Genomic DNA, 17766 nt, shown 5'->3' with positions numbered 1-17766 from the left:
AGTTACCTTGACGAAGTATTCTCCAACGGAAATATCACTTATGTAATTTTTGTCTTTTTTGTTGGTATTTTCCTAGGATCCGGTTTCGTTACTTTTTACATAAAGTGAATATTGCCAGTTGTGTCTTGGGTATCCATGGTTTTGGACGTTCTTGCTGTTTATTTATATTTGTGGTAGAAAATTGACCAAATTTATCGCTTTTCACCTTTATTTCCACTACCTACTTAAAAATGGAGTAAATACGCCTTGTTGGGTGTTAAATATAGCCACAACGTGAATAATTTCTCCACGCAAGAGAGACGATCAAAAGTTATTTCGTCAAGCTTGGCCAACATGAGTGAACAGCTGAAATACATCGTCGACGAACTGAATAAGGAGCCTTTCAAGAGGAATTATAATCTGATAAGGTATACATTTCACTTTTTTCATGATACTGAGAATTTCAAGGCGAATATATGACTTGTGAGCTCATACAATTTTGGAATTTATTGCCAGTGATTTTAAATTACATATGTGACAAATTTATATGAAATAAATCATATATGAGAACCAAACGAAGAATGATCCCAGCAGTTATATATTTCTCATATATGATTTATTTCATATACATTTGTCACACTCATCTCTTTTACGGGAACGTATGAACACATAATTGACTGGCTCCCAACAACAGTGGCTTCATAGCTTAGTTGGTTAGAGCATCGCACCGGTATCGTGAGGTCATGGTTTCAAATCCCGTTGAAGTCCTGAATTTTTTTCAGGCTTCATGCATAAGTAATTTAGTTTGAGGGAAGTTTGAGGGTACGTGCCATCGCATGCACGCTTAAATGGCTTTTTTTTTTCATTGCTTGCAAAAAAAATTCTTTGAATTTCTTTGGTTTTGATTTTAAAAAACCTAAAATATCACAAATTTTGTTGCAGTTATAATTAATTGGTAACAGAACTTCTTGTTATCCAATTTAGTCTGTAATCATGCTCGTGATTAATCAAATCAGAGTCCTACTCTGCCGTTGTCCGATTTTGTTTATCACTCATATGATTACAGACCGAATTGGACTCCCTTCAGTTCTATTACCATTATTTAATTTGATGATAGATGAAATTTTTCTTTCAGTTTTGATTCTCTTCAACCACTACAGTTACTGCAAGTACTAAATGATGTGTTTGCAGAGATTAATCCTCAGGTAATGTAATATTGAGGTAACAAAAGTAAAAAAATTCATATGATAATAAAGCGTAACATACTTCCCATTTGACACCATACCAGTAACAGACACTAGAAATTTGGTGGTCAATGTAATTTTAATATTATTATTTTCATATTTTATTTGCAGCACAAAATAGATCTTCGTGATGAAGACCCTGAACAAATGGCAAAGAGAATGTTTACATTCTTGAGAATTCTTAAATTCAAGCCAAAAACAGAAGCAGGGAGTCTGTAAGTAATATCTATCTTGTTATCCATAACAGTCAAACCAGTAAAACTACGAACACTTGAAATTTTTCAGGAGTGTTTACTGTGTTACGACCAGTCACAACAAAGATCAAGACAGGTGATCTAGCCACAAACATATCAATGTTCTTGCTTGGGGTTTAGTTTCTCACACCCAATTGGCTCTATTCTTACAACACAATAACATTCCAGAAATATTTCTGGTGTTCACTGTTTTCCCAGTTTGACTGTAAGGACTCAATTAATTCTATTCCTCTTAACTCTCTGGACCATTCTGTGAAACAAAATATATTTCTCTCTTTTTTTCTTCATTCTTTATAGGAGTGCCTTCCGTAATGGGCTCATCCAAGGAGACAAGCTGGTTGTGTATCCCATTTTACAATGGCTGTTTGAAAACCTGGCAGAATTAAAGAAAAGAGCTTACCTGGCAAGATACCTTGTTAAGCTTGATGTGCCTCCAGACCAGCTGGCTGATCAGGAACTTTATGAGCTTCATGAAAATGTAATTATAACCATTAATAGATTAACCGTGGCAGGGTTAGCTCAGTCGGTAGAGTACTTGATTGCAGAGCGGAAGGTCACGAGTTTGATTTCCTGGGCCGGAACAATACTCAGGATCTTAAAATAACTGAGAAATTAGGGTACTTCCTTTGAACTGCAAGCAGCTAGACCGACTCGGGTGACCACATAAAATGGCAGTCCGGTCTCGAGTGGGAGATGTAAAAATAGTGCCCCTAATTAGTACTTTCGTGCTAAATACTTTCACACTCAAGTAAAGAGCAATTTATCCATTCTTAGAGACCCAGGGCAGCTGGTCCTGCAGATGACTTTTTCCTGGGTGAAAGATAACTTTGTAGTCCCAACTAGCTGACCCTGTGAATTTGAGGTGATAGATGGTTATCCTCACACATGTTGAAATATGAATTTTTGCCAAGGTTATTATGTTTCCTGGGGTTTAAGTCACTTGTACATGTATTGATAATGTGTTTGATTATTTCTAATTAGTATTTAGAAATGATGGAACAATTTAAAGAGCTGCACAAGACAGTGGAACAACTAAGGACATCTGGATTATCAACAGGAGAAATGAAAAAGGTTAGAAGATCATTTTAACACCTGTTATTCTAATTTTGTGCATATTGCAAAAGATTGGTTGAGGAAATTGCTCTGGTACCAGAATTTAATCCAAAGATATCGGGTTTAAGTTCACTTCTGATGATGCACCTGTAAGTTTCAACCCCTCTTGAAATCATTACACTTTTATTTTGTCATACTTTGAACTTTAAAATTAATTTATGTATTTTTTAAAATTTTGCGCAGGATATAGTGAATATGGAGGATGAAAAGGAGCAACTTCATAAGAGAATTGACAGGATGCAGAAAAAGGTGTGGCACAGTTTAAATCATGGTAAAACACTAAGGCATCTTTGCAAAGATTTGAAATGTAAGGACTTCATTATGACTTTATGTTTTGTTAAAACTTTTTTAGGTTGAAAATGTGAGGAACTACGAAAAGATGTTACAAGCAGCTCGGACTTTGCGGGTTGAAAGGGAGAAAGAACACGCTCTTGCTCAGCAAAAACTGGAACAGAAAAACCAGGTTAGTACTTCCAAAAATATCATTCATTTTGAACTGTGACAGCTTGGGAATTTTCCTTACTTTCCAGGTAAAAGCTTTCTGGTTAACGGATTTCATTGTTCTTTGATTATAGTTTGTCCATTCAGAACAGCGTTATCAGCGCATGCAGCAACAATTAAAGGATCTGAGAGCACAGGGCGTTGGCACAACTGGAGCAGGTACAGTTGACTCTCTCTTAATGGATACCTGTTAAAGACGGACACCTTGGTAAAACAGACACCTAGAGGTGTTCCCGCCTCTGTTTACTCCCCAATGGACATCACTCTTACACGGACACTTAATGTCGCTTCCCAAGGCATCCATCTTAGAGAGAGATGCCATAACTTTATATTAAATATGATATGACCTGAAGTGTTCACAGTTTCCTGTTCCAAGATCTGAGCCTCAGTATTTCAATCCTGTAGAAATTTCTTTAGCCAGGTGTTAATTCAAATTCTGGGCTGTTATGTTATTGTTAGCCAATAACAAGTGAATGAATTAATTTCCCCTGATTTTTTAAAAAATTTGCCAAATGGCAATTTCTTCTTGTTTGGACAAAATGTACTCTACTTTGCATCAAAGAAAAATTTGATGTTGAATTTTTTTCATGAAGTTAACTAACTTGATGACAGATGAAGAGACATTTTAGATGTTTTTTATTTACAGACCTTATAAAGAGGCTGGAAGAAGAAAACAAGGTTAACATGTATCTTTGTCAAGAAAAACTGCCAAAGGTACGCTATTTCAGCTTCTACCTACACTAAAAAGAGTAGTTGGTAACAAGCAAGCCTTGCGAAGATGCAAGGCTGCAAGGCGGCAGCATAATAAAGCCATGTGCGAGAGTTCCATGGCAGAATGAATCTTAAAGCGATGTAACATAAGGTAGTATGACGTAACTTTTATGACATAGTGCAAAACAGAGAATGCATTGTTTTCGAGTGAACACGTTATACGGAACAGAGAATCACGAGCTTTGATGGACACATGACTACCCTGCAGCCTGTGTTCTCATAAATTACAGTAATTCATGACATTTCTAAACAAATTGAACAGTGCACGTTTAGGTAAAATCGTTGGCACTTAATGATAGCTATAACTAGTTTATTAAGTTCATTTGGATAGGAAGACGAAATAGGGTTGTCTTCTGCAGGTCTTGGGGCTGAGATACATTTTTTAGTGGAGTGACTAAATTGTTAGCCTGCAAAGGCAGACATATTTCCAGTTGTCGATTCTCTAAAGCAATGACCTGAAATATGTCTGCATATGCAGTCTACAAACTTGTTAATTAAGTGTGTTAGGTTTTCAGGTCTGTAAGTGTCAACATTTCGGTCTCTATTAAAACAAGTCAGGTTGAAAATGCTTTGACTATAGTGCTCATTCATTTGTTGTTTGAATTTAAAGGAGCTGGAAGGCAAAAAGAAGTATGCAAAAGATTTGCAGAAGGTTGCAGATGAACCAGCCATGGGACAGAATGACATTGATGAACTCAACAAACGAGTAAGACACAGATACTTTTATTGCAAAGATAAAATTCTTTTTGGGCAAACCACATTTTACCAATACAGTCAAAGTTAAGATTTCTTTTGTAACTAAAAAAACACTCCACATAACTATGGTGTTACCCTAAGATTTATTAGCATAGAAACTAAGGGAAGAGGTTGCAAAACTCCTACCTCAGCTTGCAGCTAGCATCTGAGTTTTTCTTGTGTTATTAAAGGCAAATTTAAGGTATAGGAGAACAGGGCAACCCTTGGCTAAAGCACATATTAAAATAATTTAACCATAAAGTTAGATCCTGAATTAACTGTATATAACTTAGGGTTCATGGCTTTGGAGACTTTAAATTTGGTTGGCCCAAAAACTGAAAGAATAAGACAGAAAAATGTGTTGAAAAGACAGCAATCTCGTAGAAATTGTAATCAAGGAACGTTAATTGCTATTTGTTTAAATTGCAGATCAAGCAGCTGTCTGCAGAGATCAACTCACTGATTGAAAAAAGGATGGTGAGGAATGACCCCATTGATGACAAGCTGTCCCTTTTCAGACAACAAGTAAGTGACTTTTTTACCTTTGTTACATATTAATACATAAGTTAAGTTAATTTCTAAGAGTGAAAAGAATATTCAATTCAATAGAAAGTGATAGTAGTGAAGTTTTGAGTCAATTAAGACGTCAAAGGCATCAGAGATTACCGAGGTAGATGGCAGGTTAACCCATTAAACCGCAATATCCACATACAAATTCTTCAAACTGATCTCTATACATTTCCTTAAAGAATTAGTTGAGAGAATTTGAGAAAAGATCAAAGCATTTTTCTCAGATGATCATTTTATTAATTCTCATAACCTTATCTCTTGACAATCTATGGATATCGTCAGGAGAAAATTGATGTTGGTCACTACTGGCACTATAAAGGCTTAAGAGTATTTTCGAAATTATTTGGAATGAAGAGCAAAATAGTGAAGACAGTTGTGGCTTAAGTTCAAATAAACAACTGTACACTACTTTGGCAGGCATATCCTAAAACCACTGACGAATAAAAAGACTAAGTAATCATTTTTACATGTTACCGAAAGAATGTAAACGTTCAGTCTTTCATGAATCAAAAATCCATCCTTAGAGGGAAGGACCTTCCATCTTTTGAGCAGTTGTGTTCGTGTTTTCATCACATTGTCTTTATATTTCTCATATTCCAAAGGCTTCAATAATAGCGCGCAAGAAAGAAGCCGCTGCAGAGAAACTTCAAGAGGCGATGGATGAGGTAACTGACCGTTATTTCATGAAATAAAAGTGATTTATTTTGTAAATGCTATGATTGATCGAGGATTTTTGGGCTTGTTAATTTCACGCCACAAGACGCCTCAAGACGGAGATGGGTAAGAGGGTAGGGGTGGTGATGTTAAGTTGTACAATCGTTCTGTGAAACGTCATTGAAATTCGTTCAGGATGGGGAGAGCTCTTTGGCGAAAATTTTTAAAAGAGAGTATGAAGCTAACTATCCTTTTTCAGGGGTTGGGGGCTGAGGGAAGGTTGAATTTTGTGGGAGCATAAACTTCTTTTGGTAGGGACCATAAGCAACAACAACGGCGACGGGAGGGAAAACGTTACATGTACTTTCAAAGTGAAACTTTGCTGAGATTACGCCACTCTATTTGTCAAATATAGCGTAGGCGAATTCCCCTGGGGTTGTAATTTTTAGTGGTATAGCAAGGTTCTAAAAGAGAACGAAGAATTCGCTGTCGTGTGGTTTTTTGACCTCTATCAGGACCATAAAACGTCGTACTGTTTTGTTTCGTATTTTTAATTTCGCGTTGCAATAACCGTAGTTCTTATTTTTTACAGAAGTTTAAACTATTTGTTTGTGTTTAACTTCAAGGTTTCCAGTGCGGAGGCTGACTACCGGAAAAAGAAGGAACTGCTTAAGGAAAGTGAAGGATCCGAGGTGTTAAAAGGGGACGAGGTATGTTTTTAAATAGCAGAAGCAATCTCTAGATATTAGAGAGCTTTGGGGCGCGATCCATTCAACCAACATTCAGACCGGTCCGACCGGGAAAAGAGGACCACCTCAAAAGGTGGACCTGTTTTTTCGAAACTTTTCCGGTTGGCCCGAACCGATCCATTGAGTTTTGGACCGAAATTTCTGGAAATTTTGGTTCAATGGATCGCGCCCTTGGATTCTAAGACGAGAACGACGAGTACAAGATTTTCTCAATAGTGAAAAGCGCTCGCGCGTGAACCGGCGTCATTTTGGCGGGAAAACGTGGTAGCTGTCGGCATTCTACTACGAGTTTTAGCGAGTGGCGGGAACAAGTTTTAGCATTTTGCAATCGGGGGAGGTCTTAACTTCCTTCAATAACGATAACAGTGCTAATTTTTCTGGTGATAAAAAGTACAATGAAGCATTCCGGGGTGTCTACTTTTTGACAATATGCGAAAAAACTTAAATCAAATCTCGTACCCGTAGTCCTTCTCGTTCTCCAATCTATTAAAGGTCTCTATTAACCTTTATATTTTGCACTACAACCTTTCACAAATACTATTATGGTCTCTTCTCAATTGCAGTTCAAGAGGTACGTGAATAAGCTGAGAGGAAAAAGTACTGTGTATAAAAAGAAACGACAAGAGGTAGGTAGCTCAACTTGCTATAAACCAAGGGGGGTATAATTATTTTCAGCTTGTCTAAAGCATCTATAAATTTGTATGGAGATATACTTATCCGAGATTTCATTTTCATAAGTCGCGTCTTTAGTTGCGTGACCTTTGTGCTGGACGCGCCGGTGTCGCTTTACAGCGACCGTTGAAATAAGAGACTTTGTATGAGAAATAAAATACTGAGATCTGCAAACGCTAAATAACGTCAAATCTCCTTCAATGAAATGAATAGAAAAGGCGTAGCTGCGATGTTTTGGTGTCTCCTTGTCGTTTTACGGCGCGTCCAGGACAAAGGTCACGCGTCACCTTTTCCTCGTAACGTGAGTTTGGGACACCTGTGCTGCGAGCGTAGCCTCCTTTTGTCTTTTTCTTGATAGAGGTAGGCGCGCCAAATTTGAGGAAGCAAAAGAAACGCTCTGCTAGCAAGGCGCGTTTTTAACTGGAATGTTCCCCTTTGCACATATTTTTAAAGTTCTATTTGTCTTTTCTATTTTTAGTTGGCAGAGCTTCGTGCTGAGTATGGTGTTCTTGCCAGGACAGAAGAAATCCTTAAAGCGAAGGACGACACATTCCAGCAACAGATGGTAATGATTTAACCTTTTTACTGCAAAATTTAACTTTTAAGAGAGGTCTAATTTTTTGATAAGGATGAATAATTTCATTTCATTGCTGCCATAAACGCTCACGATTTCATCAATGCCGACAATCTGTTGTTAAGTATGAAGTCCCTACTCACATGGTGCTCTGTATTGTTCCTTTATAGGCGAACCTGGAGGCCAAAAAGGGCGTGTCAGGTTTCCATGAGACACAAGAACAACTGGAAAATGTGTCTACCAAGAAAAGTGAACTAGATGAACAGAAGGGAAAAACACTAGAGGATATCTCTGAACTGGTAGGGAGGGGATGGATGGTTTCTTATGTACAATTGCTTCATACGCGGGGGAATGGACTAAAGAATACAAACACACAGGTTTTTTCTCATTGATAGGGAGGGGTTCCACGGTAGCATTTTTGGCAAATGCCACAACTGTAAATAATATAGGGCAGGTTTAGGTGTTGTTTTTTATCATTACTAAATAGTAACTGGTCATTATTTTTTCAGGTTCGACAGTTAAATGCCACAATTGCCGATAAGAAGAGCTCTTTGGCTCCAATCATCAAGGAACTGAGGCCTATGAGACAAAAATGCCAGGTACCCAGTTCTCACTTTTCTTCTTTCGTTTCCCTTTGATGTCCGATGTTCATGTTACATATCGTTGCATTCTAATTTGTTCTTTTTTTTAATATTTGCCATTAATCTCTTTGTTACAATCAACTCTTGTAATTTCTAAAAGGAAATGACTGGAGAATACGAAGAAAAGAAAGCAGCGTACGAGAATTTAGCTGCAGGACTGGAGAGCAACATGTCAAAATTAGAACAGGTACGAAAACTTTGCTTAAATTTCTTTAAATGTAAAAATTCAGTAACTCTCATTGGAATGATCACACTCTAGGTTTTCGTCCACAAATTCAGAAGTAAATAATGATGATGATGATGATAATAATAATAATAATAATAATAATAATAATAATAATAACAATAATTGCTATATTTATACAGCAAATAAATAGATTAGCTGAGTATAAAAGAAACAGCTGGTACAAACCTATGTGCAGCAGTAAAATATTTCAAGATAAGAACGATAGAACAACTCAAATCACACCTCTCATCATTTGACTTTTATTGAAAGGATTATTTTGCTTAATAACATTCGGAGTTTTTGTTTTAGGAAGTACGTGTACTTCGTGAAGAAATAACCCATGAAGAAGGCCGCTATCATTATTTACACTGCATGTTAAAGGTAAGACAAACCCGCTCGTTTGAGACGTTTTTGATATTGTTTGACTCATTTGATAAAATTGCATTAGCCCGAGTTCATCTGAACTGTATACTGTTATGTTAATTCATTTTTATTTTCGCGATCATTCAGGTACTTGAAGTACAACAGAAGCGAATTGACGATGAACTGAAGGCTTACCGTTCCGCGGATACTACAGATCGTAAAAAGTCCTTCAGGTACTCGGATGCATGACTGTTAATATCTTAAACAAATACCTCCCTCCCCTTTGCATTTACTGAAACTGAACACGACTAACGTTGAGCAGCCATTGTCAAGCTTGCCCCCTCGTTTGAAAAAAAAAAGGTGTACTGCGTTTTAGCACTTTAGTTTGATTTCAAGGACTTAACCGAGTATCGCAATAGGTTTTTAGGGATGCAGGATTTGCGTTATTCGAAGACCGGGATTTGGGAAAGAATGCTTGGGTTGCAGGATGCCGAAATTAACCGTCGGGATCACAGGATTACAAGGTCAGGCAGTTGATGGGATTAAAGAACCCACGTGAAAATTATAACCTTTCCTGTGACACTGTGGTTTCTTTGTCTAGGGAGCAGTTTACTAAAAAGATTCAAGAACAAGAAAATTTGGGAAAGGTATGAAAGACAACAAAGCATCACTAAACCTCGTTACACTATTCAGGCCCTTAAGTTTTACTTTTTGATTCCTTCAGAGTCTGCGCGATAGACAAAAAGCTGTACGAGAAAACCAAGCACCTAACATGAAACAAATGAAGATGTGGAGCGTAAGTAAAAACCCGGTCAAAATCTTAGTTCAACAATGGAACCGTTTTGATTATCAAAACATGGAAGCGTTAGTGTATTATTAATGTAGTAGTAGTATTACTAGGGGTAATGGTGGCATATACATGTATATGAAGTATGCGTGTAGATAGTTAACGTATAATTTGTATGTAAAATGTATGTACGTGTAGTATGTATGCAGTATGTATGTAACATGTATGTAATTTGTATGTAAGATGTATGTAGTACCTATGCAATAGTTATGTAGCATGTATGTAATTTGTATGTAAAATGTGTGTAGTACGTATGCAATATGTATGTAGCATGTATGTAATTTGTAGGTAAAATGTATGTAGTACGTGTGCAATATGTATGTAGCATGATCTAATTTGTATGTATTATGTGTGTATGCGCTGGGAAAAGCATACAATGTATGTATGGGTACTGCGATGAGGTTGAGTTGTTATGCGGTAGCAAGAGAGAACTTGGATCTAGCTCATTCTCTCTTGGCGGTAGTGAGGGGTTTCAGCTCTGTAGCAGTCACCTAAACTGTTCTAAAATAATGTCTTACTCTTTCACTCCAGGATCTTGCAAAATTGTTAGAGTGCAAGAGAAACTGTATGTTAAAGCAAGACCAAGAAAACCAGAGTGGGGCGGCTACCCTGACACATCAGGGGCAAGATGGAGAAAATTTGTTGGTACTTTGAGAAGAAGACATCTCAGTCAATATTTATTCAACAAGATAAACCATTCATGGGTAAAGTGATCACAGCGCAATTTCCCCGGTATCAAACATATAATTGTTAAGTTTCTGAGACTGTTTAACTTATCTTAAGATGTAGTTTCGTTGTGTGAAATAAAACTTCAAAGCATAAAAATCATTTTCGAAGGTGGTATTTCTTCGTGTGATTTGGATTGATCGTGGCGAAGTGTAGAAAAGCGCTAATTCGTGTCATAAGTGACGTTTTTAGTGCCCTATCCGTCGTCTTAGCTAATCTTGGTAATAATAAAACTTTCTCGTGTCCTTCAAAAGTTGGTGTCATTACAGTGTGATCTCACGGGGGTGGGGAGGTGGGGATGAGTGCTTTCACTATAAAATCAAAACTGGTCAATCTTGACCAGATAACAAACTAACTTGATAGCTTTATTAAATCTCTCTTATTTATGTCTTAACGAAACAAAACTTTTAATGTGACGAAAATACCATAGAAATTTTCCGACTTGTTGCGCTTGAGAGTGTCGTTGGTTAAATCTTCGGCAGGATTCGTACAACTTCGGACTGCCGTCGCCATACATAGGTCGAGCGTGATCTTAGATAATGTTGTCTATCGCATTCACGTTAGAACCTGTCTTTCAGTTTCGTTATCTCTCTTGAACAAAGACAGTTTCTTGAGGGAACAGTCCCGCAGACTTAAGGGTCGTCGCAAAGTCCAAGGAAGTTAATTTTCTTCTTGGAAAGTTCGTGACAAGTTCATATCGTTCATTAGGATAACCTTCCTTTTGTACCATTAAAACAAGATCCTAGAAAACAATAATAAATTAGAAATGAGCGAAGTGAATGCCTCAGATGGAAGATGAATGAAAAAACAAAGGAAACTTAACTGTAAATAACAAAACAAAACTAAATTTAAAAGGCCTTGCAAATGGGTTGTACTGTGTTCTGTTGTTTGGCGGGAAGATTTCGTCAAAGCTAAATAAAATCTTTCTTTTCAAACGTTTTTGATCGAAGATGATGGACCGGGTACCTAACCAACATGACAAACGCAACAAGAGATGTTAATATTTTTCCTTTATAGCAGTCGAAAGATTTGTTCCCCAATATTTGTAAACTTTTGCTATGTATCCAAAGACATTTTTAGTCCTTCCGAGGACGAGGTGTTCAGTTTTCCTATGTTCTGTAAAAGTTTTGGAAAGCGCGCACGAGATGTGGCCGCCGCTAGCTTACTGACTGTACTTACCTTTAAAGACGCTTCAGCGCTAAGCGAGATATGAGTCCGGGATCCATTAGGAAACCGAACCATAATACTGCACATGGGTCCTGCCAGGAAACAAAGTGCGCACGTTACAGCGTCAAATCACTGAACTCTATGGCGCTAGTATAAAAGCCGATTTTCAAAAGCGAGTTTTGCGGTGGATGTGCATTAGACACGTGGTCAGTGCGTTATACGATGCAAGACGTTTTCAGAAATTTCTAAATATCACGGACCATTTAGATGAACATTTGAGAGTGAAAAATAACTTCGCGCCCCGAAACGAGACGTAATTGCGCGTTTTACAAAGAGGGATTTTATCATCGGCTATTTGAAGGTTGCGTGTGAGTCTGTTTCGGTGTTGCGTTGAATTGCATTATGTGACTGTGCTTCTTTCTTTTTTCGAGGGACGCGGCTGTTAGGTGATTCTGCGTGTTTTCTTTTCCGCTTAACGAGGCTGCTGAGGAAACGAGTACAAAGTGTGCGCTCCAAAACGTTCCGATAATAAATGACACAAGTGAAACTGGCTCAGGAATGGAGAATTTACTCACCAGCCTGTTGTTGCGTTCTTTGGTTGTCTGAATCAGATTTATCCTCCTTTTTAGAATCATCTTCCCCAACTTGTACCTCATTTCTTTCTGCCGTGTTGTTACTTATCTTTGGCGAATCTTCTTTACTAATTTCATCCTTTGTATTACTGTTCAAAAGTTCAGTTTGTGGTGATTTGATTTCTTTGTCACTAGCTTCCTTCTCAGAAGCCTCATCAAAATTTATTCCTCTTTTTACTTCTTTTTTAACATTCGAGGTCACGCTTGTTTTGGCGACTTTCTTTTGCGGCGATAAGTCAGAATCCGATCCACTAAATTCCAGATCTTCATAATCATCGTCATCATCATCACTGCTCGACTCAGTTTCTTTTTTAGACGTAGTACAAGCTAACGACGCCGCGATTGCTGCACGAAGCTGTGAATCTTCGGAAGCATCTAGAATTGATTCCTGGGAAGAAAAAACAGCGCACACAGTTTAAGGAGTACTTAGCAATTCTTCTTCTCTCCGGGCAGTCGTCTTTTTTCTGATAAGCAAGAGTCAACTTCAACTTCAACTTCAGAGTCACATTTTCCCTCGGTGCGAACTTGGCCAAACAGTTTCATGTAGCATTTCTTTTAATACGCGTCTTGTATAACAACGACAAAAAGATACCACAGATAGAATGAAATCTCATTGAATCTCAACTACTTCACTTGAACAATGCTATAAAATTGGTAGGGTTCGGTTCAATCAATCAAAACCCCTTCCCCCTCTCTCCCCTTGAAAAAAGGAAAATGACAGCTCTTTCAGCCAATATACAAGTCAACCTAACCAATTTTCCTGACCTTTCCATTTTGCATCACTCATTTTCTGCCCATTTTTAACTGCAAACCAACCAGTCTAACTAACCACATCTGGCTTATTTCGACAACAGAAACAACTTTACACCGCTTCTGACGTCCCCTTCCCTAGAAAAGTTAAACAATCAAAAGTATTCCTAAAGCAACTCACACTTCGTCTTTTCTTTGCTGGCGGAGTTTCTCCTTCTAGTGATGGATGCTCCAAGAGGAATGCAGCAGCTGGTACGGAAATACAAATGAAAATTGAAAAAGGAATAAACTTACTCTCCAAAAAAACCCACAATAAACGTTACTCAATAATACGTTCTACACTTCATTCAAGGATGCTGCAAACGATATAAAATTTCCAAGAAAAAATACTAAAAGTTTTTTGAGGTTTTTAAGGCACCCACCACAGTCACAGAATACTTGAGCATCCATGAAACCCCATTCAACCATTTTCTCTCCTGAAAAAAAAGAATTAAAAAAAATATTTGAGAAACAAGTAGCAGCAGGCTAAACATTCAAGGAAGGCAGTGAGACTTGACAGATAATTTAAGGAATTAAATTAACATAGCTGCAATTGTCACAGAAATTTATGAGTGACCGACTGTACAAAACTCCTTCATTACACGCACGCACACTCATTCAATCATTGAACTTGAAAATTAAAAAAATTAAGGAAATTCACTCAAGTTTATTTACCTGTTCTAGGGTCAAGTACTGCTAAATATGGGTATGAATTCACATGATAAAACTGGATAAACCTCTCTCCTTCATTGCTGTCTCTGTACACCTGCAATAAATAGATATCTATTTTCATTAATGTGAGAAGTAATATATCAAGCATATTGATGCAGTGTTTTATCTGTGAGAAGAGAGATGAAAACATGACATGCAGCAGGGTATTTTTGACAAACTTTGAGGAGTTTCATCTGGTGATGAAACACTGTTTTGAATACTTGATATTACTTCTCCAACAAAATGATTTTAGAAGCTAAGGAAAAATTAAGGATGCAAAAATGAGCAGTTTTTCATCTGATTTCCAAACACGCATTAAACATTAATTTCCTGTGTAGGGGAAATAATTACAGTCAAGGCAGCTCAAGCATACCCCCTAAGATTCTATTAGTGAATTGATTAGTTGAAAAATGAATCCGTTAGTCGTTCCGGTAACTAGCATTAAATTCAAATCGGCACTCCTGCATGCGTACTGAGCAGTGAATATTTTATGAGAACTTCTCTGTATTTGGTCAGATTGACAATCTTTAAATGGGTTTAATTTCATAGAAGACATTTACTTAAATTCAGGGAAACTTAGCTGGTAGAAATTTCGTAACTGAATCGCGTGTGAATTCACGGCTCATTACGCAGGCAAGAATGCAGACATGATTCTGAAATCTACAACTACCAACGGATTCAACTTTCGAATAATAAATTCATTAATGTAATCTTGGAGGGTATGCTTGGCATGGGTTGACTGTAAATTCATAATTGTTATTAATTTGCTTGAGAATTAGAGCTCAAAAGCTTGGTTTGTTATCTTAAAATAAGAAGAAACACTGCCAAAACTGGAGAAAAAAAACTATGAAGTCAAGGGAATAATCAACCCATAAATGAAATAAGCTCCCGGTGGAATGGAATTTGATCTCTTGCCATAAACTCAAAAGGATGCATTCTTTACTTTACAACTGCTGTTGGGAATTGTGATGGGTTTTTCAGGTTCACTGACCAGAAAAAAAAATCATTTTAATCAAAGATTTTACTGAGACAACAGACCCCCTATATAATGTGAAACATTCATGCTTTTAAGAAAAATTCAAATATGTACACCTTCCAGCAAAAGATACTACGAAAAGGTATCCCACCTGCCAGAGAACAAAATTCTCTTTGATAACATTTCGAACTGCTTCATTGCTCCACACATCTCTGTTTAATTGTTGGCATGGAAACTCTTGCACATCTTGGACGTTTACCAAAAGCCATTTGTTGTGTTCTTGACCATCAATCTTAGCCTAAGAAAGTAAGACAAAATGTTGTACAACTGGATTGGTCTATAAAATGCCTTTCTGACTTTGATAATACCTTCACTGATTGATTAGGTGAATAGCTTCTTAAAACTCAAAAGACCAAAAATGGTCAATAAAGAAGTAGCAAAAAGTTGCTTTGAAAGATTTTTAGAGACCGCAACACTATCCAACTCTTCCTAACCTACGTCTTTATCTTCATCTGCCTTTTTAATATTGTTAATGTTACTTTTCAGAAGGTTCTAAAAGTATTGAAAATTGCTCACAAAGGAAAAATTGTGTACTACAAATTAACTGGGAACTTACAGTGTCAAATGTTCCTTTATGAAGAAGGTCAATTGGCGGTCGAAATAAGTCATGCAATGTCTTTTTCTTTCCTCTGGAAATAGATGGGTTGCTAGCAGCTTCTTGTTGTCCTAATTAAGAAAGTTTTTCAAATATGATTAAAGACAAAATCCTCAAAAAATTATTGTATTAAGAAAAATATTTCAACAGAGATTTTCACAGAAAGGGCATTAAAGAATAGCTTAAAACATTTTTTTGCCAAGGGGTAAGGGATACCATTAAGGATTTGTATGGTAAACTCAAATATTGAGCTTTTGTGGAAGTGCACAGTTGTCAGCCATCCTTGGTACCGCTTATATCTTGTAGAAAGTGTTATGTCTCTAAGCTGCTGGATTGATGCTGAGACATGGTTGAGAATTGCCAAAAAAAGAACTGGAGAGGATCACACAATAATTATAAATAATTATGGTTTATTAGAAAATCCAAATATAAATTTGATCTCCTATGCTAAGTTGACAACATACCAGGGAAAAACAAAGACTTTTATGCAAAATATAATGAAATACTCTACAAAAAGAAACTACAAGTATGTGCCTTTTCAAGAAGCATTTCCTTGGATTTAATGAACGTGTCTGGTGCCCCATCTCCACAGGGCCCCCACCTCACTGTCTATGATCTTTTCCCTGCACTTACTTGCTTCTGCTTGGAAATCTCGAAAAGCATCAAACACTGATTTTGCTTGACGTCTTCTTGTTGGATATGCTGAAAATAAAACAGTCGTCAAAACATTCAAACGTAGTTCCTTACGCACTAAATTTTAGCAAAAATGAAACTTTCGATAAAAATATAATCCTTGGTAGATCATTAAAAAACTTTGCTCATATCTTTTGTTAATAAAAAAAGACCTGATTAAAAACATAGAATTTTCAAACTAATTTATTTATTTCTGCTTAAAATTACCCTTTTTTTCTTTATAAGTACAGTAAACCTGCCAAATTATCCTTAGAGTGCCAGAATTGTTCGTGGGGGACCTGCTCATAACTGAAGTTTCTGAAGGAATTCCAAAGTGTTCCAACATTCTCAAGAAACTGATTGTACCCCAGGAACTTTTCCTGTTTGACAATTGGTTCTAATTTATATAATTTATTTTACTGATATATTATTTTCTTAAAAGTATGTCAGTCAAGGCTATGATGGCTCAAATTCTTCCACTGAGCATAAGTTAGGTGTGAAAATGTCAAGCTTTTCATCCACAGCAGTGAGAGTTGGTTAGTATTGAACGTCAAAGGGAATCAGCAATGTTTTGCTTGATTGAGCACAATATTAAAAATATTATTGATTAAAATTAACAGGCCATAAATTCCTGATTTCCTGTTTAGAAAAGATTTAATCTTTCACTTATTTGTGTTAAAAGTAAACCAGAGCTAGAAATATAAAACACACCTTGATAAGGTTCCACTAGAATGCCTCGAGTCTGAGGAATAGGTGCTCTCACATCACCATCATCAGTACCACTTGAAAATTGAAACAAACAAAACTGAATGAAATTAAAATTTTGAAAATATGAGCTTATTTGGTGAAATGAACATCGTTCATTTAAAAACTAAATTTTTCCAGGATTTGGTTGGACAAAATTTAACAGCAAATTTTGCGATAGGAGACGGTTATAAAATTAAAGTGAGCAATCTACCTTAGCTCAATATAGTTTCTGGTAATTTAATTGCCAATAGGCTTAAAATGATAAATCGATTCAGACACCAAGACAGGATAGGGACATTGTCAATTGCATCAATCGTTTTCACTTTTTCTCTATAAACACATCTGCCTATTTCAGGCACATTTGGTATCCGAGGATATTCATTAAGGCCCAGTAAATGATAAATTACCACGTTAAATCAAAAATAAAGAATCTAACACACAACTTACCGACTAGGAAATCCAGCTGCAGTTGACTCGTGTGCCGAACAATTCGAACTTGTGGCCTGCGATTGGGGATCCTCGCAAGAATCTAAGTGCATTTCCACTGCCATTTCTAAGTTTCCATTACAAGCTTCCAGCAAAGACTTTGCAATCGCTTTTGTGGCGCCCGTAACACTCACAAATTGATCTACAAGACTTGCAGGTATTTTCGATCTCGCCGCCATTTTGAAAACCACAGATGGCGAGCGCGGGAAATTTGTACAGCCGGGGAGGGGTAAAGTCACGAACCTCTCTTGACGGATGTTGAGATGTAGTTCTTTCCAGAAAGAGGAAAAATCATTCAAGGTGTCTAATTAA

At 36.9% G+C, this 17766-nt stretch overlaps 2 protein-coding genes across 2 annotated transcripts; one reads left to right on the top strand and one right to left on the bottom strand.

Annotated features, from left to right (window-relative positions):
• The first annotated feature begins 108 nt into the window (after positions 1–108).
• On the top strand, positions 109–10721 carry LOC140949867 (intraflagellar transport protein 81 homolog). The gene is made up of 23 exons (XM_073399010.1): positions 109–407; positions 1115–1184; positions 1335–1438; positions 1775–1955; positions 2459–2548; positions 2774–2839; positions 2943–3053; positions 3166–3250; positions 3738–3805; positions 4473–4568; positions 5027–5122; positions 5770–5832; positions 6448–6531; positions 7134–7196; positions 7721–7807; positions 7987–8115; positions 8326–8415; positions 8558–8644; positions 8993–9064; positions 9194–9279; positions 9648–9693; positions 9771–9842; positions 10425–10721. Exons 1-23 carry the CDS (start codon positions 334–336, stop codon positions 10545–10547), a joined length of 2043 nt encoding a protein of 680 aa, XP_073255111.1. The 5' UTR covers positions 109–333; the 3' UTR covers positions 10548–10721.
• A 242-nt stretch (positions 10722–10963) lies between these two features.
• On the bottom strand, positions 10964–17760 carry LOC140949868 (UBX domain-containing protein 7-like). The gene is made up of 11 exons (XM_073399011.1): positions 17416–17760; positions 16933–17003; positions 16183–16251; positions 15511–15620; positions 15046–15192; positions 13883–13973; positions 13591–13644; positions 13350–13417; positions 12362–12806; positions 11799–11878; positions 10964–11361 (listed from the first exon to the last, which is right to left on the bottom strand). The coding sequence occupies exons 1-11, from the start codon at positions 17631–17633 to the stop codon at positions 11203–11205; spliced, it is 1512 nt and encodes a 503-aa protein (XP_073255112.1). The 5' UTR covers positions 17634–17760; the 3' UTR covers positions 10964–11202.
• Positions 17761–17766: the final 6 nt, after the last annotated feature.

This window comes from Porites lutea, chromosome 10 (genome assembly GCF_958299795.1).
Source record: "Porites lutea chromosome 10, jaPorLute2.1, whole genome shotgun sequence".
NCBI lineage: Eukaryota > Metazoa > Cnidaria > Anthozoa > Scleractinia > Poritidae > Porites > Porites lutea.
The sequence above is the reverse complement of the archived record's forward strand: the minus strand, read 5'-3'. Positions and strand labels throughout refer to the sequence as shown.